Below are 25,715 nucleotides of genomic sequence, written 5' to 3'. Positions count from 1 at the left end.
AGAATGCCATACTTAACACAACCAACTGCCTACTTGAAACATGGATACGGAATAGGTACCTTAAACTGAATGTGTTCCTCCTTCCTCAGTTCCTAACTTAGCTACTTTAATCACTCTTGTCATGCTCAGTAAATGACATTATCATCCACCTAGATGGTGGGCAGCTTGGGGCTCAAGCCAAAACCCCCAAATTTATCAGTAATTACCCTTCTTCACTGCAAGTCTATCAGTTCTACTTCCAAAGTATATCTCAATTCCTGTTCATTCTCTCCATATCTGTTAACAAACTATTTCTAACAATGTGTTTTGCCTGGGCTACTGCAGTAGCTCAACTGCTCTTCCTGCTTCTACTCCATTTTTCTGCTCTGCAACCAAAGAGAAATTTTCACATCTAAAATTTAATCACTTTGTACATATACACATATGCGCAGACCCCTCTACTAAAAAAATCTGTCAGTTTCCAATTGCTCTTCAGATAATCAAGACTCCAAACTAACTCACAGGGCCTTCATGATCTGATAATGCATACATGACATTTTGGGGCTGGGGGGGAATTACCTGCGGTTTTCCTAGTTTTTATTAATGTCTGTCCCTCTCCTGATTTCTAACCAGTTTTCCATGGGAGCCAAAGTTTTGATATATAGTTTACTGCTATATCTTTAGTAAATAAAAAGAGCAGTAAGAGGCATCTTAAACCTGTAGACTGTAGTAGCTGTACCTGAAATAATACCTCTATCCAGACTCCTCAGGCCCTCACTGTATGGAATAAGGCTGCCTCACTCCACTCAGAAATGGGGCAGAATAATGTAAAGTACAGTCACATAAGCAGGGTCAAATCCAGCTCTGTCATTGACCAGCTGTGTGACTTAAACGTCCTCACACGTCCGTCAGTGTCCTCAACTGTAAAACAGGGAGCAGAACGTACCCTTTAGAGTTGTTGCGGGGACGTATATCAGCCTGTCTCTCCCTAGAAGCCCTCAATTCTGTGAAACGAAACACGGCCAGAACATAACAGGCCGCTAAACGTCCTAAGATTCAAGAAAACAAAACACGTTTTTAACTCAACGTTTTGTTCCTTTAAACTGGTTCGCCTGGCTACCTGGACGCTACTGAGCGGAGGAAAGAACTTGCTCTCCCAGACTTCGCTGTGTGGACTGTGTGCACACACCCAGTACTCCCGCACCGAGTCCCCGCCAGCCAACGCGAGCACTTTCGCTGCCCGCCTGGATGAGGAACCCGCCGAGCACACCACCACACCTTGCAGGCGCCACGCCCTGACCCGCTCCCCGCTCGCGCATGCGCAGCAGTCATTCCTTCTGCCCGTGGGTTACTCCTTTCGTAGCACGACAGAATCCCTCTTACATTCTCAGACAACTTTTTAAATCCTCACGCTTCCCTCAGTGGAATTTTTGGTTTTAACACTTTCAGCAACTACCTGGAATGTGTATCACTGTGCTTTCCCACCTCTGTGGAACCTCTTCATTCGGTCTGAGGAACTTGTTTCCGAAGAGGCGGCACCCCTCCGTGCGCAGGTCTCGCGAGAAGGCGACCAACTCTCGCGTTATTTCTTTGTTTTCCAGAATCCTTAGCGCGAAGTGGAAAAATACTCATTTACCTCAGCTTCTGTTGATTATCGCAGTTTTCAGGACGGCTTTGCTGGTTCTCTGAGGGAAATGGCGGCCCCGGAGCAGCCGCTGCCCATGTCGAGAGGATGCCAGAGCTCTGCTTCGCTTTCTCCGCCGCGGGGCGACCGAACCCTCTTAGTGAGGCACCTGCCAGCCGAGCTGACTGCTGAGGAGAAAGAGGACTTGCTGAAGTACTTCGGGGCGCAGTCGGTGCGCGTCCTGTCCGACAAGGGGCGACTGGTAAGGGCGCGCAGGTCCCAAGCCTCCCGGGAAGGCCCTGAGCTGGTGACCCGGGGAGGGGAAGTTCTGACAGAAGGAAGAAGACAGAAAAGAGTGAGGAAAATGCGCTTGTGTAGTGGGGGCTTCCCCGGCTTCCCTCTTATCAAAATAACTTGCGTCCCAAATCGAGCTTTAATTGGCTCCAGCCTTGGTTCGTCGCCGCGCTGCGGAAAAGGGCAAATGAGAAAGGCAAAGCAGAAGGATGGAAAATAAGCTCAGTTATATTCCATTTTCCCACCCATCCTGAGATTCTCAAAACACCTCTGAATTTGGAGGTATTTGTTAGACTCGAGTTCTTTCAGAAATTTGTAACAAAGGACTATTTTAAAATCTTGGTTTATTTATAAGCCAGCGTTAAGACATTCATCAAAATAGAGGAGAAACTACAGGAGTCAGTAACTTGAGTAAACGAGTTGCAGGCTTTCTCCTAGATTTTTGGTGAAATTGTTCTATATAAAATTTTCCCGACGGAATCTTTTAGGGAACGATATTTTAAGACTACTAAAATTTCTAGCACAGGAATGTACATGATTTATTTTCTTTTATACTTGAAGATGCTTTATATGGATTTCTCACCTTTAAAATAGTAATGGTGATGTTACGTTTCTGCAAGATGGTCTGTGACGGGGCAAAACATCAGTGATTGAAGTCTGCCCAGGTGATTCTAATATGCAGCCAGAGTTGCGAGTTACTGAGTTAGAAGAAAGACCAGTTTTGATCTAAATGTCATGTATACCAGCAGATATTCTGTGTGGTTCAGTTTGAGTACACTTAATGGTGTCCTCTTGGATGAGATTAGACAAAATTAGTTATGCAGTATGCTCAAACAACTTGTAAATGCTTGAATAAGAATTGACAAGAACTCTTTCTTAGCATAATGAGTCAATTACTTTTGACTTATGTTCCTTTTCTGATAGTTTAAAAATATTTTAACAGTTTATATTTGAAAAGAGACTCCTCTCACTTAACTTTCATTATAAGGAAAACACACAAAGGGAATGTGCACTTCAGGAGTAATTTTCTGTGAGTGAACATTCTTAAACTTTACATTTGGCTGTATAGTGGAAAATTTAGATCTTTAGATGGAAGATATTTTTTACTTTTTGGATGATTTAAGCGTGATCCTCTGTGTATAGTAGGGGTTTTTAAACTTAATGGAGTGTCGAACTATTTGAAAATATATGTAAAACATGGTGTGTGTATATCCACAGCTTTATATGAATTCCACATACCTTTCATCTCAGAGAAATCTGATCCAAAACGGATTCAAAAGCACTGTACTGAAATTAGTAATCAGTTGAATAATCTCGATTTCCCATCCTTTTATGTGTTTTATTAATGTGTCGAATTAGTCAACTAGTATAGTATCAAACTTCCTTATGAGAAACTGAAATTATATTTGAAATAATTTGTACCTTAATTCTTTTTCAGAAACATACAGCTTTTGCTACTTTCCCTAATGAAAAAGCAGCTATAAAGGTATGACTTTTTCTTTTCTCTTAAAGTTGCTATAATTTTCTATTATCTGATCTTAGTTCAAAAATGAAACAATGTTAAGCTATAGCTTTTAAAAGGAAAATGGTTTGTATTTCCAGACCTAACCTCATAGGCTACATTTGGTTTGTCAGTTGGCAGATTTTACCCAATGTTTAGGTATTTGGGTATAAGACTAGTAGATTAATTAGAATGTAAATTAAAATTGGATTGTAATCTCATCTGTAATTAAAAGCAAATTCTAAAGGATGCAGAGATTTATAACTCTCTGTAACTGTTGCAGGACACGATGTTTTAAGTCTTAAAAGGAGAATCCATATATGTGTATATATATATATATATATATAAAACTAGGGAATCATTTGCAAAGAAGATAGCTTTTGAGGCAGACCTTTAATGATTAGTTCAAAAGAAAACGGGCCTTCCTGGTTTGGAGAATGCAAAATAAAGCTGTGGGGCTTGGAAAGTTCTAAGTGGAGCAAAAACTAAGGGTTGAAATAGAAATAGGACTTGAAATAGAATAGGACTTGGAAGATGGGTTGAGTCGAAATTTGAGTGGAAGGGGAGGAAGGGAAGGATTGAATTTTGTTTAGTAGGTATTAAAGCACTCGATACATTTGAGCTGACCAATAATATGGTTAGGTCTGTGAAAGATACCTAGTAGAGTTCATGTAATAGATTGGATGTGGACAACGATTAGCGGTAGAAAGGCCAAATGGAAAAACAAGACAAGAGAAATGTTATAATGGCAAAGACAAGAGAAAGGATCGGAATAAAGCAGTAAGAAGACAAAGGAAGAAGTAGATAAACATTTGGCAGAGATTGTGTTTGTAGGTCTTGGGATCCCTGGAGATGTAGTGATTCAGAGAGAGGGAATACTTGAAGATTTTTGGGTCTTGTTATTGGGTTATTACATTAGCTGACATGAAGGGCAAGATTCAGAGGATGTTTGCAAAGGTAGGTAATAAATTCACATGCCACCTGTTAACTTTGAGGAGTCAGTGGGCTATTTAGAAATATTTTAAAAACAACTAAAATATGGATCTAGAGCTGAGACAAGGCTTAAAATGGAGTTTCTTCATGGATATGGTTGCCCAAAGGAAGACAAGCCAGCAAAGAAGGCTGGGAGGAAGAAGTTAAAAAGGAAGTAGAACCAGAAAATAAATTCTAATGAATGCAAAGAGAGGAGAGTTTTAAAAAGATGAGATCCTGTGATGACACAAGAGGAAGAATGAACACAGTCTATTAGTAAAGTACTTTTTATTGTTAAATGATAGAAATGACCCAAATTCTCAATAAGGGGAAGGGACACTTTAAATTATATATTCATGAACTGGACTACAGCTATAGGAGAATGATGTTAAATGAATATGTATTAATAAGGAATGTAACTAAGATAGAGTACATGAATAAAAATACAAAACGTTATGTATAATGCAGCCCTGGAGTTTTGGAAAACTAATACTATGTATGTTGGTTTATGAATAGAATAAAATGTGACAAAGCTCTACACCCAATTGAATAATAAATGTCTTTCTCTGAGGGTAGGATTATAGAAGACATTCATTTTATAAGTATTTTGTAAGTATAGGAAGCTTCTTTTCAGAAAAGGTTCTTTGAAATCTAGCATAAAAAGTTATAGTTAAAATATGGTAATGAAAACCACATTGTTTTAGAGTCAAGGTTAACTTGGAGGAGAGAACGTGGAATCAGTCATTATCTTTGGGAAATGTTTGTGTTGAAGAGAAAATTAGAAGGTAGTAGCAGTAATAGGGCTTTTAGGCTAGAATGTACTTAACTGACAGTTTTTAGAACAAAAGGAGAGAAATGTTTAAGTAGCTGAGAGAGCTAGGGAGATGAGTTAACATTAAAAATTAAAAGCCATAACTTTGAAGAGAATGTGTGACATCCATTTTGAGAGGAAGAATGTTGAACCAATTCAGTTGTATTTCAGACAGTTTAAAGGTTCACTGATAGTGAAGAGTTCTGGAGTTGATTTAGGGACTTGAAAATTATTGAAACTTTTAAAAACTTGTTTTGTATAATAGAGTCAAATAAAGATGCATAAAGATAGTAGAATAAAATTGTAGTTCCAGTTAAGGCCTAAATTCCAATTGTTCAAAAAATATTAAGTGCCTGCTATGTGCTAGGTGCTGCTTTAGGTCTTGGGATATTAGTGAATAAAAGAAAAATTTATGCCCTCATTGGAGCTCACATTCTCAAAAGTGGAGACAGACCAAAGATAATAAACTTAGTAAATTGTATAGTATTTTAGAAAATGATAAATGCACGGAAAAAAAGAAAGCAGTAAGATCAGGAGTGCTGGGTTGGAAGGGTTAAGCCGTAGTTAAGGTAGTTAAGGTCATGTTGGAGCAACAGTTTGAAGGAGTTGAAGGAAGTTAGCTAAGGGAATATCTGGGGGAAGTACATTTTAGTAAGAGGAGTAGCTGGAACAAAGGCTCTTGGGAGCATGCCTGTCATGTTCAAAGAAGCCAGTGTGACTAAAGCAGAAAACATGAGGGGAGATGATTGCATTCAAGATCAGAGAAGTAAGAGGCTATATCATGTCTATCTTTAAGGGCCCTAGATTTTACTCTTGAGTAAAATTGGAAGCCACTGGTGTACTGTAAGCAAAGCAGTAACATATAGAAGAATCCCTTTGTGTTGAATAGACGGAAGACAGAGAAGAGTAGAAACAGGGAAATTTGTTAAAATGTTATACTGTTAATTCAGTCCAGAGATGATGGTTGCTTGGACCATGGTGGTAGCAGTGTAGATGGTAAGTAATGAGAGTCTGGATATAATTTGAAGGTGGAAGCCAACAGGATTTCGTGATGTCTTGGATATGCAACGTGGGAAAGAGGTGTTAGGATGATTCCAAGATTTTTGACATGAATAAATGAGAGAAGGGAGTTACTATCAACTGAAATGGGGAAGGCTCCAGATGGAGAACATTTGAAGGGGGATGGGGAGAGAAGATTAGTGATTTAGTTTCTGAAGTGTTGATTTTAAGACATTTGTTAGGCACCTAAGGGGAGCTATCCAGCAGTTTGGATATATGTCCTTGGACTTAAGGACAGAGGTTTGGGCTGAAGTTATAAATTGGGAAATCATCAGCACAGAGATGGTATTTAAATTTAGGGTGCTGGATTAGATAAAGAGGAGCACTAATAGACCTCTGGAGTATGCCAGCATTAAGAATGTGGGATGGTGTAAGCAAAGTGATTGAAGAGCAGAAATCAATGAGCTAGGAAAAAAACTGCAGAAAACGATAGTGTCTAAACATCAAATGAAGAACATCTATCAAGGAGGGAGTGGTTGTGTTAAATGCAGTAAAATGAAGCCTGAGCGTTGACCATTCCTGTGGCAGTACAGAATTGTTTATGACAAGCCATATCTGTGGACTGATTAAAGCATAAGCCTGGTTCAAGTGAGGTTGAGACTGAATGGGAAGAGAGGAATTTTAGATAGAGAATATAGATAACTCTTAAGGAATTTTACTGCAAGAGTACTTTAAGAGGGTCAGGGGACAGTGGTAAGTGGGGTCAGTAGGTGAAGAAAAAATACATTTAGAGTGGGAGAAACGAGTGTATCTTTATACTGATGTGAATGATCTATTAGAGGACAGAAAATTAGCAATGTAGGTAAGAACACCCCCTGTATAATTCCAGAGGGTGATAGAAGAGAGGCTGGGATTTAGTATACAAGTTAAACAACTAGATTTAAATAAAAACATTGATAGTTATTATGTGATAATAGATGGAAGGTAGAATGTGTGGATGCAGATGCTGGTAGATGGGGAGTTACAGTGGAAAATACAAAGTTTTCTACTAGTTGCTGTAGTTTTCTCAGAGTAGAAAGTAATGTCCTGGGCTAAAAAAATGGTATAGGACTATTGTGATGTTAGGAAGGAGGAGAAAGTACAAAATATTGTCTTAGAGATTGGTAGAAAAATATAAACTAAGAATGTAATGTATAACTCTATGGCTTCACCCTCAGATTGATGGTTGTGGTCGTGAATTTGAAGTGAGACCAGTTCAATTCATTATTTTTGTTTTTCTGACCATTTTTAGCTACCTGGGTATAAGCAGAGTTGGATTTAACTAGATCTTATTTTTGCTAAGTGATAGAAGGCAATCCCTTAATAAGTAATAAAGGCTTTGGAAGCCTGAGATTAGAATTGGGTAAGAAATGCCAAGGGAATGTTAACAGCATCAACGAAAAACATGTATAAATTTTTTTGTATATGGTCTCTAGCAAATAATTTTTGGCACAGTTATCAAACTTTTTACTCTTGGTCTTCCCACTGAAGGCATTGACAAGACTGCATCAGCTGAAACTTTTAGGTCATACTTTAGTTGTTGAATTTGCAAAAGAGCAAGATCGAGTTCATTCACCGTGTCCCTCTTCAGGCACTGAAAAAAAGAAAAGGTATGTAGATAGTTAGGTTTTCCTGACATTGTAAAGTGTTTTTTGTTTGTTTGTTTGTTTTTAATTATTAGTTGTATTGCTCTTGGATTGTTTTCAGACTAGCAAGTAAATAATTGAAACAGTAAATGATTACATTTCTGCTGAATCTGGTACATAAAAGCAATATCTTTATTTGTTCCTAATTATGCGTTAGGAACCTAACTTGATTTAATATTAAGAATTAATCAATGTATAGTGGTAAGAGAGTAGACTGAAAAGCATTCAACTTTAAGTGGAGGGAAGGTAACTAATACAAAGTCCTTGTATGCATCAGAGATTTAGAGAGTTGAGAGTGGGGAGGAGGGCAAGGGCCCAGCAACCTGACTTTTAACGAGCCCTCATTGATGTTCATTAAAGAAATTTGTGTGCCACTATTTTATACCATGTGAGCTTCAAATTTTTTTTTTGTTCAGTGAGATTTATCATACCATCTTCGTAGGGTTGATGTGAAGAGTAAATGAAAATGTGCCATGCCTTATATATATCTGGAATAGATATTTTTTTCCATTTGCTTAAGAAATAATTCAAAGTTTTACTTATTGTGAAACTGTTTTCATAATGCCATGTTTCAAAAGATAGTATGTCCATTTTGTATGCAATTTTTAATTTTGTTTCTTAAGATAAAATCAACTTTGATTCTATATCTCTTAGGTCTGATGATCCTGTGGAAGATGATAAAGAAAAGAAAGAACTTGGTTGTTTAACTGTAGAAAATGGAATTGCACCCAACCATGGGTGAGCATTTTTTGTTTGTATTTCACTGTTCTTTTGGTTTTGTACTGGGTAAGGGGTGGCAGGGGAGGTTATGCAAATAATTTTCAAAGGATATTTTATTATGCATGATGAATATTTTGATGTATTTATTAAACATTTTGAGCTTTAAGAGTTTGTCACTGAATCTGATTCCTTAAAATGTTCAGTTATAAGCTCTGATAAGAAATGCCATATTTTTCTATAATGTAATCAGAAGGCAAGTTTCTTTTTAAATGTACTCATTTGGATCTGTTAAGAACAAAGTACTCTTAGATTTATTGAATCATTTGAGCAGTTTGTATGTTTCTAGATTACCTAAGATGAGTTATTGATACGAAATTTATTAAAATATAATAAACATTTAAAATATTTTTTTAGGCTGACTTTTCCTCTAAATTCATGCCTCAAGTATATGTACCCACCACCTTCAAGCACAATCCTAGCAAACATAGTAAATGCTTTGGCAAGTGTGCCTAAGTTCTATGTACAGGTAAGTAGAATCAAAGTAAATGTTCCTGAAAGTAAATACTGATATAACTTGACATGTTCCCCGTTTTTCATACTAATTTGCATACTTTAAAAAATGATAGTATTAATCAGACTAATTGTTGCAGACAATGATATTTCAATATTTTAAAGGTGTCTTAGTTCAGGCTGCTGTAACTAAGTGCCATAGACTGGGTGACTTTAAATAATAGAAAATTATTTCTCACAGTATGGGGACTGGAAGTTGAAGATCAGTGTGCCAGCACGGTTAGGTTCTGGTGAAGGCCCTCTCCTGGGTTGTAGATGGCTGTTTTCTGTTTTTATCCTCCCATAGCTGAAAGCGGGTCAGAAAGCTTTCTGTTGTGCTTTTTATAAGGGACACTGATCCCATTTATGGGGGGTTTTACCCTCGTGACTTTATTACTTCCGTAAGCCCTCACCTTCTACTACTATCATATTGGGGGTTAGGATTCAACATACAAATTTTGGAAGGAAACACACTCAGTCCATTGCAAAAGGTAATGAAATAATTACTACATTAAAGTAAAAGCTTTTATGAACTATAGCATAAACAAATTAATATATTTAATTTTTAAAATACTAAAACATAAGCTAATTTGGGAAATACAATTTCTGGTAATTGTTATGTCAGCATACACCTTTTCCTTTCTTAAAGAAAAAGACGTAGTGGACCCTTAGTAAATGCTTGAGAGTATTGACAATAAAAGATACTTCTTTGAAGTGCAAAATATAGACGTTTATTTCTTTATTATATTTCTCTTTGTTTCATAATTTCACAATAAGGGGAAAAATAACATTTCAGTAGACTTTTACATTGTAAGAACATAACATTTTTAATAATGAGAATAACAGTGTTTGTAGAATTATCAAGCATTTTAGGAGGGCTAATTTTCTGAGATGTACCAGTTTAGCCCTGTCCTGGGATTATAAAGGCAAGAGGTGGGCCTTCCTTTGCACTCAGTTAATCAATAGTGTTACTGCAAAGTTTTCATCTTTGAGTTGAATCATTTTTCTGTTTGATTTTAAATGTTTTACTGCTTTCGTTAAGGTGCTTCATCTTATGAATAAAATGAATTTGCCCACACCTTTTGGACCAATTACTGCACGGCCTCCCATGGTAAGAAAGCTCTTAAATTTTTTAAGATTCAAAATTTGTCTTCCTGAAGTGAGATTATTGATGCTAAATTTTTACACATTGTGTTAGTGACCTCTAATGTGTATTGAAAATAAAGAAAAAATGTAAAGTTAATATAATAGTCAAATGGGGAACTGAAAGTGGGGAAAGCCAGAACAATAAAGAGATGCTTTTGGTAATAGAGGCCATCATTTCTGCTAGTGTTATTGTTTGGTCCTTTGACGAACATTGTGTCATCCTGTAAGATAGTTACATTTAACAACTGAATTGTCTAAAATTTTCATTGTTCTGATTTTATTGCTGAAATACTACATTTGCAGAAGACAAGAAAGGTTGATTTTTTAAATTAGAATGTACTATGCAAATCTATCAATAATTTAGATCATGGGCTATGTCTACTCTTGAATAATTTTAATTATTGTTTTGCTGTAGTACTCTTAGTACATTTTTAGATAACAGCAAAGAGAAATTATTTTGAGGGCTAACATTTAAATAGAAAAAATGCTTTTGTATTGTGTATTGGCGCTTTTCTAATGTGTACACTATTAGCTTCATAATTTTTCTTTGTAACATCAACACCTCATTGGCACATTGCAGGGATATTAGTTAAGATTATGCTAGCTGTTACTAACAAAACTCAAATCTTAGTCTCTTAACACAATATGAGTTATTGCTCATGCCAGGTCCATTCCAAAAGCAGGGCGGAATGATTCTCTCCTCTACTGGGTCATTCAGAAGACCTAAGTTATCTTTACTTTGTGCATTCCCAGATTGGTGAGGACATTACCATGCAGCTTGCAAATCAAGAAGAAAGAGAGGATTATATGTGTGGGAGTTTTTTATGCTAACATTCCATTGGCTAAAACGTAATTGAAATCTAACTGCAAGGGAGGTGTGGAAATTTAGTCCAGCTAGGTGCCAAGGAAGAAGAAACAGATTTGTGATCACTGTGATCAGTCTGCCAAGTCAGGTGTTCATTCAAGTTGTGTTGAATGTGTAAAAGAAGATCGTGAGGTAGAGATATTTGAGAATCATGTATCTGAATGGAAATGGTTTTCTAGTCTATAAACATCATAGATTGCTGAAGTATTTTTGTTTTGTTTTTTTTCAATTAGTATGAAGATTATATGCCATTACATGCACCTCTTCCACCTGCATCTCCTCAGCCACCAGAGGAACCTCCTTTGCCAGATGAAGATGAGGAATTATCTAGTAAAGAATCAGAATATGAAAGCAGTGATGATGAAGACCGTCAGAGGTTTGTAATGTCAAATAATATTTGCTTAGATTCTAAGAAACATAGAATAGAGGAAAGAGATTCTCTTGCTTGTCTTAATTTTTCTTATAGTTTTTCATAATTTGGGGTCCTTAGAATTTGTCCATTCCCTGGCACCCCAACCCCTCAAGGCATACATAATAGCTATCAAGGCCTGAGACTAGATATCAAGACCTAAGGGAAAATTTTTGTATTATGAGTACTTTTTTGGATTGACGATTACAGTGTACATTTGATCCTCAGTATTTGTTGATTTTGTATTTGTAAATTTGCCTACTTGTTACAATTTATTTGTAACCTCAAAATCAATCATTGCAGTGCTTTTATGGTCTTTTGCAGACATGGGCATGTGCCAAATGATGAAAAATTTGAGTCACTTGACTTGCACATTCCTAGATGAGATAGAACCAGGTGACATTTTGCCTTCTGGTTTCAGCTTTTTTTCAGGGTCCACTTAGTACTATGTTTTTCACAAAGAACAGTAGACTGTTAATAATGTTCAGGTGTATAATCCACAGCATAGTCTAGAACAGGAATTGTTAAACATTTTCTGTATAGGGCCAAAGAGTTCTGGTGTAGTGGGACAGCAGCCATAGATGATACCTAAATGAATGAGTGTTGCTTTTTCCAACAAATCTTGCTCTTGGAAAAAAAAAAGGAAAAAAAAAAAAAAACAACAGGCAGCTGGCTAGATTTGGTCCTTTGGCTATAATTTTTCAACCCCTAGCCTAAAAGACCTGGATAGGCAAATGATGGAAATCTTAGGCATGTATGCACACAAACAGCCAGATTCAGAAGGAGTGGTCAGTATGAGTCAAAACCCAAGCAGAGAACCTGGGTAACTTACACAAGTAATTGACAGCAATTTGACTCTTACTGAGTCAATATCCACAAGTAGTGGCTCCATATATGTTATCCTTCTACGGAAAGTTAAAGTAAAAGTATAGGTGGGACTGAAGCTACAAAAATGGGAGCAAATAGAACATCTGTCTTGAATAGAGACATTTAGGAAGGCTGGCAGTTCTTAATAGACTAACTTTGTAACTTGTTGCTAAATAAAGAACAAGGTAGAGTATTGCAATGAGTTAATTACTTACTTTCTGTATTTTCTTTATAAGAATAATGATAGTAATAAGAAATACTTTCTGTAGATAAGCCAAAACATTTTTTTGTTTGTTTGTTTGCTTATTTAGGTTTCCATTTAGGGGTGTAGTGAGGAATTATTCAGTTAATTTATCTTGAGTCATCAGAACAAAGCCTTTGCATGAACAAATCTCTGGTTTCATGCCTCTCTATTATCTTCTGGAAATAGTATAAAACATGCTACTACTTACTTATTCAGCAAATGTTTATTGATTACTTACCTAATATATACCTTCTACTGTTACAGAGGCTTAGTATATTTTGGGTGAGCTATTTATGAATATAGACCTATGTTTCATATAACGATTTATTCATGAAATTTGTGGTAAACCACGGTTGTTAAGAGACTATAAATTTATAGCATATGTTTTCATTTTTCCTTGCTTAAGGAAAAAGGTTTGAAACTTATTTTAACCACGCTCTCCTTCTTCACTGCATTTTACTGTTTGTTTTGCTTTCAAATTTCACAAATATAACTCTAGAGAGAGTTTTTGAACTTCTGCTCTGTGGAAGCACTGTATCTGATCCTGTGGAAGATACCAGAAAGCCTAGACAAGATCTATTCTAAATATCATTCATATTCATAATGGAGATAAGTTGTTTACAAGGTATCAGTTGTCACACCTTGACTGATTAAGCTACCTCAGTGTAGTATTTTAAAATTTCTCAAGTAAGTTATCTTGTTTATATAATGGTACTCTTCAACAATTATGCACAAAATGTTTTTAAATAAAAGTACTTAAGTCCAGGCTTTCTTTAATAATTAGAATATGAATTGAAATAACTTTACTATGTTTATAATGTTTTTGAATATCAGTCAAGGAAAGGCCAATAAAGTTACATAAATTATATTTAGTGTATAAATGGTGAACATTTGGCATCAAAGTTCAGTCATTTGGGCAACTAACAATTTTTATAATAAAACATGTCTTTAAAAGTTGACTAAATGCCATTAAGTAAATTCCCAATCCCTTCAAACTAAGGTGAAAGTTGAGGAAGGAGATTTATAACTTAAACTTTTGTCAAATTGATTATATCGTAATTGATGGCTTAGAAATTATACTTACACCATACAAATCATTTTATAATTTATAAACCTAAATTCAAATTTAAGCTTAATACAAACAGTGGTAAATAGCTACGCTTCTACATAAAGAAATCTTTTTCACTTTCTCTTCCTCCAATGTAGAATGACCAAACTAATGGAACTAGCAAATCTTCAGCCCAAAAGACCAAAAACAGTAAAGCAGCGCCATGTGAGAAAAAAGAGAAAAATAAAGGATATGTTGAATACACCATCGTCTGCTTCACACAGGTAGCTTTGGATTATAAAATAAGGATTCTGTATGTATTTTGTCTACCTGCTTAACTCACATCATTCTTCAGGCTGGCTTTTATGTCATCAGTCCGCTTGGTTTATCAGTGATTTCTTATTTGCCATATTCACAATATTCATAATTCTCTCAAAGTTGATGAGCGCTTGATACTGTTGACTACTATAGGTTTCGAAATTGTCCACGATTAATTTTAAATTATCATTCTTTTTTGTTTCTCATCTTACTGCCTCTTTTCCTCTTTTCCTTCCTATTTTCTTTATTTTGTGCCTATACTCACTCTATCACTTGCTGCTTTTTCTTTCAAATACTGTGTTTCATGTATTCCTGTCTATGGTCATCTTCTGTTCTTATATTTAAATTCTGTGTTAATCTCATTGATTTTTATAGTTTCACCTGTTGCAGCTAATGGACTCCAAATCTTCATCTCTAGATTTCACCTCCTGAGATCTAAAGACTTCATTTCCAGCTTCCTATTTGCATACTCAAGAGCATCTTATAGGCATTTAAGATATCCAAAACAAAATTCATTTACTTTCCTTTCATTATTCCTTTCTTATACTGCATTTACAGTTTTGATGACATCACCAATTTGTTTATATGAAATTGTTAGCTTCTTCTAACTCCATTACATAATATCAAACATTTTTTTACTTCAAAGTACCCTCCTAGGTAAAAGTTCACATGACTTAGCACACAGAAGCCCCCTTTTAGATATTTATTGAATGTGTGATAAGTTCTCTGCTTAATATTCTGTGATTTGGAGCATACTTTGAAAGCTTAATGCCATCTTTTCAAATAGTGAGTTAATAGTCTTAGGGGCAAGTAAGCCATATGCACAGATTTCTGTTGCATTAGCAATTATAATAAAATGACATAAGAAAAAGATACAACTAACAATGAAAGGTTGTAAAAAAAAAAAAGAAAGGTCACAGCCAATTAAGAAATCTGGAAAGACTTTAAATGGGAGGAGACATTTAAACTGGGCTTGAAGGATAAGAGGCAAAAATTAGGCAGGGAAGGGATAGCCAGTGTGAATAAAAATGTGGAAGTTTCCAGAGGTAAGAAAATTTGTTGCATAGGAATAGAAATGATGAAAGGAAAAGCTAGAAGGATGTGGGGATATCTGCCTTTAAATATTAGGTTATGATGTGTGAATGTGTTGAGGGAACCATTGTAATGCCAGTGACATTTTTTGAAAATTAAGAATTTCTTTCAGACTGTGTTATATTATGATAAACTTTCCAGGAAATACGCAGATTTGGGGTAATGGTCAGGGCTATGGGTATGAAAGAATTTTATTAGATATAAATTAACTGTCTTAAACTGTTATAGTAGAGAAATTGCCAACGAAATAGTATTCATTGTTGGGCATTTTGTTTGAAATATATTGTCCTTTTTTCCCGTTTTTGTCTGATTATCTGACATTTTGCATTAACATGATGCTTGAAATTATGGCAGAAATTGGACTTGCCTATTTGCCATGGAATTCTGTGTATTTTAATATCTTACTCAGGTGAAAATTGCCATTACTTGGAATTTAAAATTCATTCAGCTTTTCTATAAGGTAAATTTTCCTTGAGTTTGTAAGTAACTTCATAAATGGAGAAAGAAGTTTGTTAAAATAATCTTTCACATTTTTAAAGGAAAGGTCTTTAATCTTTGGGTTTTTAAAATTATTATTTCATGTTAAAATAATGTGCATATTAACCACCTATATATGTCTTGACACCACAGTCCCATGCTTTTAATGTCTATAGCAGTACTGAACAATTAAAAATTAATGCAGTTGACCCTTGAACAACATAGGTTTGAACTGTGTGGGTCCACTTATAAACAGATTTTTTTCTGTAAATACTGCATGATCTGAGGTTGGTTGAATCCCTGGATATGAAACTGGATACAGAGGAACCATGGATGTGGAGGGTCATCTATAAAGTTACATATGGGATTTTGACTGCTGCAGAGTTGGGGGCCCTAGTCGCTGAGTATTTCAAGAGTCAGCTGTAATGGAAACCGAACTAAATTTTCCAATAGCCATATTAAAAGATGAAATTAATTTTAATAATATATTTTATTTAATTGATTATATCTAAAGTATTATTTCAGCATGTAATTAACATAAAAAGTTATAGAGATATTTTACATTTCTTTTTTTCACACAAAGTTGTTAAACTCTGGTGTATATTTTGTACTTAGAGCATAAGTACAGCAACATTTCAAGTGCTTATTAGTCACATGTGGCTACTCCATTGGATAGCATAGCTTTTTAATATATAGTATAAGAAATACAGTGCAGAAAATGCTTATATTAAACATAGAATTAAGTTTTTTGCATATTGGTCAATATCCTGAAGTTTAGAGTCAATAGGCCTAAAGTCCTGTCTCTGTCATTTACTGAATGATTTTATGCAGTTTCTTAACATCCGTTAACCTCTTATCTAAGTAGGAATTTAATAATACTCGTATGAGAACATTTGTTAGGATTTATTGAAGTATTAAATGTAAGTTACTTTGTTCATTGCATGTAGTGTGAGTGCTTTATCAGTGTCAGCTTTTTAAATTTAAAATAAATACAAAATAATGTTTTACTCAGAATTTTCTTTGCAGTTAGGAAGTAATGCTATGATTGTTTATATAAACAGCAGTTTGCATCCAGTGCTGTTACCTTCGGATGTTTTTGATCAACCACAACCTGTAGGTAGTAAAAAAATTGAATTCCATATATCTACCGACATGCCAGCTGCATTTAAGAAAGATTTAGAAAAGGAACAAAATTGTGAAGAACAAAATTGTGGTAAGCATATTTTAGTTCTTTAATATGCTATGTGAAAATTCTTCTCAATCAGGTTTTTGTATTAGAATTAAATTTCATATGTGTTTCAGTATTCTAGTGTTTGTGAACTGTATTTAAAATGTGCACTTCTGTTACCCATTTTATTTATGTATTTATTTATTTATTTATTTATTTATTTATTTTGGTGGCAGAGGTAATTAGGTTTATTTGTTTGTTTATTCTTAGAGGAGGTACTGAGGATTGAAACCAGGACCTCATGCATGCTAAGCATGTTCTCTACCACTTGAGCTATACCCTCCTTTACCCTTACTACCCATTTTAAACTTTTTTATATAACTAAAATTGTTGCTTAATGGTTAAGATTGTCACTGTTACCTTTTGCTAGTAATGAACTTTAGGGTGAAATTTAGCCTGATTTTTGCTGATGTTTACACTAAAAATAGAAGAGTTTTTTGTATTGATAATTTTTCATAGCTTGTTAAATGCAATGTTCTCATGTTTTATAAGTGTATTATTGGTTAGGAAGACAAGCAGTGTGAATCTTGTGAGTGGTAGATTTTATGTAATTTTTTTTGTTTGTTTAAAGGACATGGAAGATTATTTACCAAGATAACTATTCTTAAGTTTAAGGATAATGTATTGAAATTACAAATATTCTATCTGCTCATTTTAAACATTAATATGATATTGTATTATAATAGCATTTCTTTGTTCTTAATTTTTAAACTGCAGAAATAGTACATAATAGAAAATGTAATCAAAACAGGAGCATAGAAAATTTTCAGAAGTTAACACCTCAAACCCCACTGTTCCATTCCTCACTATTTAGAGATAACCATTGTTAATAATTTGGTATGAAGTTAGTCCTTCCAGATCTTACTCTATACTTGCATAAAAAACATTTTATTTTCCCTTTCTTTTTGTTAAAAAGCTATCATAGGTTACTTTTTATGGCTGCATAATATTCCATAGTATAGTTATATCAATCTTTATTTAATCATGTTCTATTGATAGAAGTTGAGGTTGTTTCCATTTTTTTATTATTACAGAAAATACTGGAATATACGTTTTTGTACATATATCTTTGAGCACTTGTGTGAATATAGGATAGAGTTCTAGTAAGTATTGCAAATATACTGAGTGACAAACTAACTGGTTTTAATTCCTATCTCTTTGACGGTTAGTTAGAATGCATTGTCCTTTCAGATAGCTCCTTTTTTGTTTGTTTCAATTTTTATATTTTTCTTTTTGTATTTTTTTTTCTTATGGTTAATCAGCTTTTGACACAAACTTTTTTTTAAGTTTGATTTACTCAAGAAATTAGATGTTTATGAGAGGGGCACAATCATCCCATTCTGCATCAATGTAAAGTGATGCTGAAGTAACAGTGAAAACAATTTTAAAAGTGTTTCTGTTGATGTCTTTAGGCCAGAAGAGATCTGTTTGTACAATGTTTTTTTTTTACATTAGGAGGAGACTTTTACAGTCCTAAATGTGGCATGTTATTTGCACCATTTTCACAGCTTTTTTAGGATTTTTTTTTTTTAGGTAGTACACTAGAATTTTTCTAGTGAATGTTTAATCTCATCCTTCCCAACCTTCTCCCCCAAGCCAATTTAATTTTTGCTGAAGCTAAAATTCATGTTTTCTGAGTGAAATCCATTATGTTGCTAAATCTAAAATTAAAAATTAACAATGTGTTTAACTTTTCCTAATTGAATGAATAATTCATTGTGCAAATACTTGTTTTTCCTTACTTCTTGGAGGACCACAGTTATTTTTGGGTTGGGGGGGGCTTTTTTTGTTTTTCTGGGGTTTTTTGGTGGGGAGAGGTATAATGGCTTTTTTTTTTTTTTCAGTATCCCAAATGGAAATGTCCTATTTTTCATCTTCATGTTACAGTGGCAGAGTTGAATAGTCATGTCAGAAACCATTATGGCCTGCAAAGCCTAAAATATATACTATTTGAACCTTTATAGAAGTTTGCTTACCTCTGTTTCAAAGCATTGAGAAAAACACCAAAAGAATTTTAGTGCTAAAAGATACCTTAAAAATTTAAAATAGAAAACAAAAACTATTTTGAAGGAAGGAATTTTTAATGGCTCATGTCAATATTAACCCTTAGATGTACCTGCTACTGAAGTTGATGCATCCAGTACAGGATTTGGAAAAATCTTCCCAAAACCAAATTTGAACACTGCAGAGGAGATTAAAGAAGACTCTGATGAGATGCCATCAGAATGTATTTCTAGAAGGGAATTGGAAAAGGGAAGAATTTCTAGAGAAGGTAATTTCATGAATTCTGCCTTTGGCCCTTCAGAAGCAAAATAAATCTTTCCTTTTGTTTACCTTAATTAAAGCACATACTTCAAAACATATCTCCAGTTAATGTTTTTAATAACTGCTTTTGGTGATGTACTTCTTTATAGGGAGGAAAGTGTCTCTCATTACGATATTTCCAGTCTATATTTGCTTAGAAAAATGTTTTGTTTTCATTCTTGAAACTTTTATATGACATCTTAGCTCAGTGTGACCCACAGTTTGGAGTTCTTTATTCTGGATATAGTTGCTCAGCCATCACAGTACATGTCTGAGATGTATGCAAAGCAGTTGTTTGTCTAAAAAAACTGTTTTAATTATTGATTAAAAGCCTGTATTTATGAATTTCATATCTAAACATGGATTTTTCCTGTTTTAGTATATTTTAGGAAAATATTTAGGGGTTTTAGATTGACATGTAACATGTAATTTTTCCTGTAATAATGAGAAATAGACTTTCAAATAGCATTTTTGCTTAAAATATCTAGTTGTAATGAACAGACTATTGACACTAAATAAGAGTAGCTGTATAGAGATTCAGAAGCCCAGTTTGTCTGAAATACTTGATTATTACACTTGAGTACTTCATCTTACATTTGAATATATTGGTGCATGGTAGTTTGGGAGATTGACTTTAAGTAAAACAATTACACAAATAATTGATAACATCTTAATTTGCTTCAATCTTTTTGATAAAGTAACTCAACTTAAATTTAAGCTTTAAAGAGTTTTAATACTAAATATTTTATTAGATAAATTTTAGTTACTCTAGATGCTTGAAATTTTTAAATTAACTTTCATATTATCATTTAGATTTTTAATGGATATTTTTATCCCATTAGTAACATTGCCATTAATTTTTATGGTTTTATTATTTTCATAATTCTTATTTTGTCTATTTAACAGTTATATTTGAATGTTGTTATAATTTTTCTTTGAAAAATTTGAAGCTGTCAATTTTAAATCCCTGTTTTGTTTTGTTTTTATATAAGAAATGGAAACACTTTCGGTTTTTAGAAGTTACGAACCTGGTGAACCAAACTGTAGAATTTATGTAAAGAATTTAGCTAGACATGTTCAAGAAAAGGTAAGTTGAAATTTATAAATTGGTTTTATTATTTTACATATTTTTTTCTGGATGTCCTTATAAATCTGTTCCTTGTTGAAATTCTAGGACCTTAAATTTATTTTTGGAAGATATGTTGACTTTTCATCAGAAACACAACGGATAATGTGAGTAGCATTTATATTTGCAAATTATGTTATGTTTATGATTCATAAATGATTTATAAAACTAATGTTTGGAGGTAGAATTTCGTGCCTTAAAATTTTTTAATTAGTTAACTCCAAAGTATGTATGATCATGGCCATATAAATTAGAAGTGAAGAAAATTAGAAAAGATACAGAGAGAGACTTTTGAATGAAGGTAAAGCAGAAATGACTCTTAACTAGTTAATTGTGCTTGGATCTTCATGTAAAACTAATATTTTTAAAATCTTATCTGAACTATGTACCTTTTAGATAGGCATGCACAAGGAGCATCATCTCTTATAATTGTCCTTTTTTTACTCATTAGTAACAGATATCTCTTAACAGGATACCAAAAGTTTCTTTTGCTGGCTGTGCAAAATACTGGCCCTTTTTCTTCTTCCTGCCTTTGAATCGTGATTGTAAAGAAAAGAGTAAAAATTTTAAAAATATATGAAATTTATATGTATATCACATAGATATATAAATATAAGTATTGTGTGTGTATGTATATATATCATGTGTACAAATGCATACATATGTGTATGCATACATATTTCTAATATTGCCTGCCACTAGAATTAGAGAAGAAAAATAATTCTATATTAAGAAAGCTGTACACATCAGAGTGATAAATTAGTAATTATTTCCTGTGGGATAGTCATATGAAATTTTGAGAAAAAAAAATTTTACTCCATTTTTCCATACTTTTAAAGTTTATATGCTTTTGCTAGTTTCATAGACTGTCTAAATGGTAGGCAATACTTTAATTGTAAATTACAGTCTTTTTTAAAGTAGTTTTGAGTATAGTTTTTTCCCCTGAAAAGTTCAAAAATGAGTACACTGGGAAATAATAGAGGACTACACTTGGAATACAGAAATCTGGTTTGTGTTTTTGTCTTTAACTTCAGCTATGACCTGTGTGACCTTGAAGTCGCTTATTCTCTGTAGACAACTAAAAAAGATAAGCACATCATCGCACTTACATTGCCTGCTCAATTTTAGAACAGAATATAAAATAAAATTTTAGAAAGACTGGGTAATTAATGTGCTAATCAGACAGTAAAGTCATTTTTATTCTGAAAGAGCAAAATTTTAAATTGTTAAACATTCCCATTCACTTCATCAAAGTTCTTTGACATTCTTTGAGTCAAAACCATTCTTTTCTTTCTTGACCTCTTTCTAGGTTTGATATACGCTTGATGAAAGAAGGTCGCATGAAAGGACAAGCTTTCATTGGACTTCCAAATGAAAAAGCAGCAGCAAAAGCATTAAAGGAAGCTAATGGATATGTTCTTTTTGGAAAACCTATGGTGGTTGTATCCTTCAAATTAATGTAGTTTATCCTTCAAAACTGTGTAGTTTTTAGGAGTAAGGGTATAATTGAAACCAATTTTTATATTATCGTTTAGAAATCTCAACCACTGGCATTCTAGCTTGAGAATACTCAGTTATAAATACATTTAGTTGAGCCAGATGACGTTATTTAGATTTTTATTGGAAAATAAATATGAGGTTATTAAAATTCAGCTAAGTCTAAACATTTTACTTAATACAGCTTAATAGTATATGCATACTCATGCTAGGCCTACTACGGTATCCAGAAGTACATTTGGAGTCATTAAAGATAGGACTCATTGTAGTTTTACTATTTTATATTTTATTATATTATAATTCATATTTGTGTTTGAAGACTTTAATTACCAAAATATATCATTAATTAATGATCCTACTTCCAGCAGCATTTAACCATCCTACTTTCAGCAGTTAATGCAGAATCAAACTATAAATCTTGTTGTAAATGAAGGAGTAAAGGCCCAGGTGTTAAAAATGACTATGAAAGATAAATTTTTTACTTCTTCCCAGATCATGGACAGCTAGAAGGCAGTCAACAAATACTCGACAAATGACTAAGAGGAAGGACAAATATAAAGATAAATTAAATCTGTACTCCTACCCTAAATTAGGATGTTCTTGATAATTATGTAGGAAAATTTACTTTCATGTTTATGAAGGAAACCTTAATTTTTAAATATTAGCAGTTTGCTCGATCTGCTCGACCAAAACAAGATTCTAAAGATGGGAAAAGAAAATGTTAAAAATTAGTAAGGTAAGTGTGGAGATAGAATAATAAAAGGACAGAACTTTCTTGGAATAAAATTAAGGAAGGATAAAAGCCTGATAGAATAGTAATTCATGTATTTCCTAACGTTTTTAAAGGATCCATCCCTCTGTCTCTGTCTTTGTATGTATAACTATGCAGTTAATGCCCATTAAACCTCACAATTATAACCACAGAACAAAGCCCATTTGTATGTAAAAGTTAAGTTTGTAGAATGAATTTTTTAAGGGCAAAGTGTCTTTATTAGTCTTTATTTACTTTTTCTTCCTAGAGTAAAGGAGTAGTTCTTAAATTTTAATGTGTATTATAATCACTTAGAGGGCTTGCTGAAACAGATTACTGAGTTTTCTCTCAACCTCCATGCAGAGTTTCTGATTTCAGTAGGTCTGCGTTGGGTAGGGCCTTGGTAACCAATCATCCCAGTTTTCCTGTGATTAGAGGCTTTCTAAGACACTGGACTTTTTAATGCTAACACTGAGAAAGTATCTGCTGAGCCAAGAGAAGTTGGTTAACCTTGGTGGGACCTGAGAATTTGTCTTGCTAATGACTAATTACACACTTAACAGAAATATATACTTTTTTTGAGGAGCAAAGTCTTTTGTTTTTCAAATAAGTAATTTCAATTCATACTTAGGTAATTTAGTGATTAAAATGGTAGAATTAAGCATTTTAAACTTAAAAGCTTATGTCCCATTGTTTGATTTAAGAAAGATGAGTGTATATATATTCCTTTTTAAATTTTTGTCTGAATCTCTCTGCCCTAGTATGCTGAAAGAACATGAAGTAAATGGGCCAAAATTACTGATGGTTAAGCGGAAAAAATTATATGAAAATTTTGCTTAATGTTTATTTCTTTTGGGAGGCACCTTGAATATTTGAGTGTATTTGTTGTACAGTATCATACTGCTGTAGTCAGAAGTCTTGCAAATACGTTAGAAGAACAGATGAAAATAAACAATTTTCAGTGTGTGTTTTAAAAAGTCATTTATTTGTAAATTTAACTTGAAAAGTGAGGAAAAAAATTAAACTGCATTCTGCTGTTCTTCTTTAGAAGCATTGCTGCGTAAATACTGCTGTAACACTGTCATACAAAGTGTATCCTTTCTTGTTGTATCCTTTTTTGGGGCAGTGTTTTTTTGATTTTCCTAGAAATGTTTTGTCTCTCCCCTACCCATGGATCCAGCTTAAGCAATACTTTTTTACAATGTATTGAAACAAAATATTTCTAAAATTATCTGCTTCAATTAAACAAATCTTTTACGTGATTTTTAGATTTGCTGCTGAATTTTCTATGCTGTCCTTTAGGTTATGTAATTTTTCCAGGGAAAGTTAGTGAATCAAGTCAACTTATTTACTTGCTTTAACACATACTTTAGTCTTGTTTGTTCTATTTATGTGTTTTCTAAATCTAATTCAGTGACATACTTGCTTTGTTTCATGATGTATGTGGTTTAGGTGTTCTATATAACATGTAAAATTTGATTGGGGAAAGGGCTTTTTGTTTTTTTTTTAAGTACATATGTTGAAAGTTTAAATAACTGGATTTAAATGTAAATTCCAAATAAGAATAGCAGACTTTACATCTGAGGTTTTATTATTGAAATGTCTTTTGAAGTAGTAAGGAGAAATATTTTTTCCTCTCTCTTTTTCTAAACAAAACAAAAGGAGTAAGAAAAGGGTAACAGAGAGGAGAAGACATAACGTTGACTCAGGGTAGCACATTAAGTGGAAAGAAATAATTCCGGTAGGTATGTAAGAGCAGTGGTTTCCAGACTAGTTGATAACTAGAACCACCCAGAACAGTGGTTCTCAATCTTGGCTGCATAATGGAATGACCTGTGGAACTTTAAAAAAAAAAATACTGATTAAAAGTAATTGTAATAATAATAAGCTGAAAAATATTGTGACGTCTGGATTTCTCCCCCAGAGCTTGATTTAATTGGTCTGGATTTCAACATAGATATTAGGTATTTCAAACCTCCCAAAGTTTTGGTTCCCAAAGTTTTGCAACCAAGTTGAGAACCACTGAGGGAGGATTTTTACACATTCCTTAGACTCCCATCCTAGAACTGATAAATCAGAATCTGTGGGATCAGTATCAAGAATTTAATTTGAAAAGATCCCATAGTAATTATAAGGACTGATCAGTTTGGATGTTACTTTGTTAGATTAAAATGGTAAGGTGAACCCAAGAATACCAATCTAACTGTCTAAACTTTTATAAGTAGGAAAATAAATAGGGAAAGCATTGGAGCCTCTATGTGTCTTTCTTTTAAATCCTGCTATTGATAGTACTATGAAACAATGCAGATTCTGTTAATAATTATTGTCACTTTAAGAGTACCAAAAGTTATAGATCCTGAAATTGTTGTTGCTTTTTTCTTTAGACACAAAGTGTTTTTTTTATGTTACCAGTTTCTGTATAAGCTGTTTATTTAGACAATTATAATTTTGTTGTACTGACATGATTCACTAATTTTCTGAATATAAATGTTTTAACTTTTAGTTATTTAAAAATTTAATGTACTGTTTTATATAATCATTATTTTTAATGAATTTTTATGGTGTTTTAGGTTCCTTTTGAATTTCATATTTTTCAAGTGCTTTCCAACTTTGAGGAGACGAAATTGACCACCTGGACTATGGAACTGTGCGTAACAGCTTTTAAAGTGTATTTAAAAATTAAATCTATATGCATTTAAATCAGTTTATTAGAGACATATCACAAGTATTTTAATCATCTTCCTCATATATAATAAATTATTTTCTTTCCAATAAAATTATGTTCTTAATTTTTCTTTATGTTTCATAAATCAAGGAAAGTATAATTTAATAATTACATAAAATTTCTTATAAAGATAATTTTATAACACTAAATATAAATTTTCCTTTTATGATTACAAATACTGCTTTTTTCATTCTTACATGGATACTACTGATGCGGTCACTTATTTAACATACTTTTCTTTTTTTAATAGTAATCTTATTTCTTCTAATTATTTTAGGAGTGACTTTGTTTGGCTATGAATTTTGATGATTGTTTTGTTGCTGTTGATAAATTTGGTTTTTTTAGTAGTGGGGAATTTTTCGCAGGTTAGGAAATTTGTATCCTTGCCCTAACTCAGTCTTCAGTATTTGTGCCTGCCAGTCTGTCAGAATGTCATTCAGTGGTATGTTTCCCACATAAAATTATTCTGCTTCCTTAGTGAAAT

General features: G+C 33.4%; 1 protein-coding gene and 1 long non-coding RNA gene across 4 annotated transcripts in view; one reads left to right on the top strand and one right to left on the bottom strand.

Moving 5' to 3' along the window:
- LOC116281782 (uncharacterized) overlaps positions 1–1,523 on the bottom strand; it is a 179,414-nt gene extending 177,891 nt beyond the window's left edge. Inside the window, exon 1 of the long non-coding RNA XR_012075956.1 lies at positions 1,436–1,523. This is a non-coding gene — a long non-coding RNA (uncharacterized lncRNA). The remainder of the gene's footprint in view (positions 1–1,435) is intronic.
- On the top strand, positions 1,487–25,283 carry RNPC3 (RNA binding region (RNP1, RRM) containing 3). Of its 3 annotated transcripts, XR_012075955.1 has the most exons (17): positions 1,487–1,865; positions 3,336–3,383; positions 7,711–7,829; positions 8,520–8,603; positions 9,000–9,111; positions 10,177–10,245; positions 11,379–11,521; positions 13,872–13,997; positions 16,662–16,813; positions 18,939–19,100; positions 20,125–20,219; positions 20,307–20,365; positions 21,568–21,700; positions 22,421–22,491; positions 23,555–23,613; positions 24,169–24,247; positions 25,077–25,283. XR_012075955.1 is itself a non-coding variant. In XM_072968106.1 (15 exons), the coding sequence occupies exons 1-14, from the start codon at positions 1,674–1,676 to the stop codon at positions 22,478–22,480; spliced, it is 1,554 nt and encodes a 517-aa protein (XP_072824207.1). In that variant the 5' UTR covers positions 1,487–1,673; the 3' UTR covers positions 22,481–22,491; positions 25,077–25,283. The 3 variants fall into 3 exon arrangements, 1 of the variants encoding a protein (XP_072824207.1); XR_012075954.1 differs by having other exon boundaries at positions 23,555–24,247; XM_072968106.1 differs by lacking the exons at positions 23,555–23,613; positions 24,169–24,247.
- The last annotated feature ends 432 nt before the right edge of the window (positions 25,284–25,715 follow it).

Source organism: Vicugna pacos, chromosome 9 (assembly GCF_048564905.1).
Source record: "Vicugna pacos chromosome 9, VicPac4, whole genome shotgun sequence".
Lineage (NCBI taxonomy): Eukaryota > Metazoa > Chordata > Mammalia > Artiodactyla > Camelidae > Vicugna > Vicugna pacos.
The sequence above is the reverse complement of the archived record's forward strand: the minus strand, read 5'-3'. Positions and strand labels throughout refer to the sequence as shown.

Bases quoted from the DNA above. Each gene is read 5' to 3' on its own strand.
- RNPC3 (XM_072968106.1), top strand. From the start codon at position 1,674: ATGGCGGCCCCGGAGCAGCCGCTGCCCATGTCGAGAGGATGCCAGAGC. The intron at 7,830-8,519 runs GTATGTAGATAG...TATATCTCTTAG, and splicing joins GGCACTGAAAAAAAGAAAAG to GTCTGATGATCCTGTGGAAG. The intron at 20,366-21,567 runs GTGAGTAGCATT...ACCTCTTTCTAG, and splicing joins TCAGAAACACAACGGATAAT to GTTTGATATACGCTTGATGA.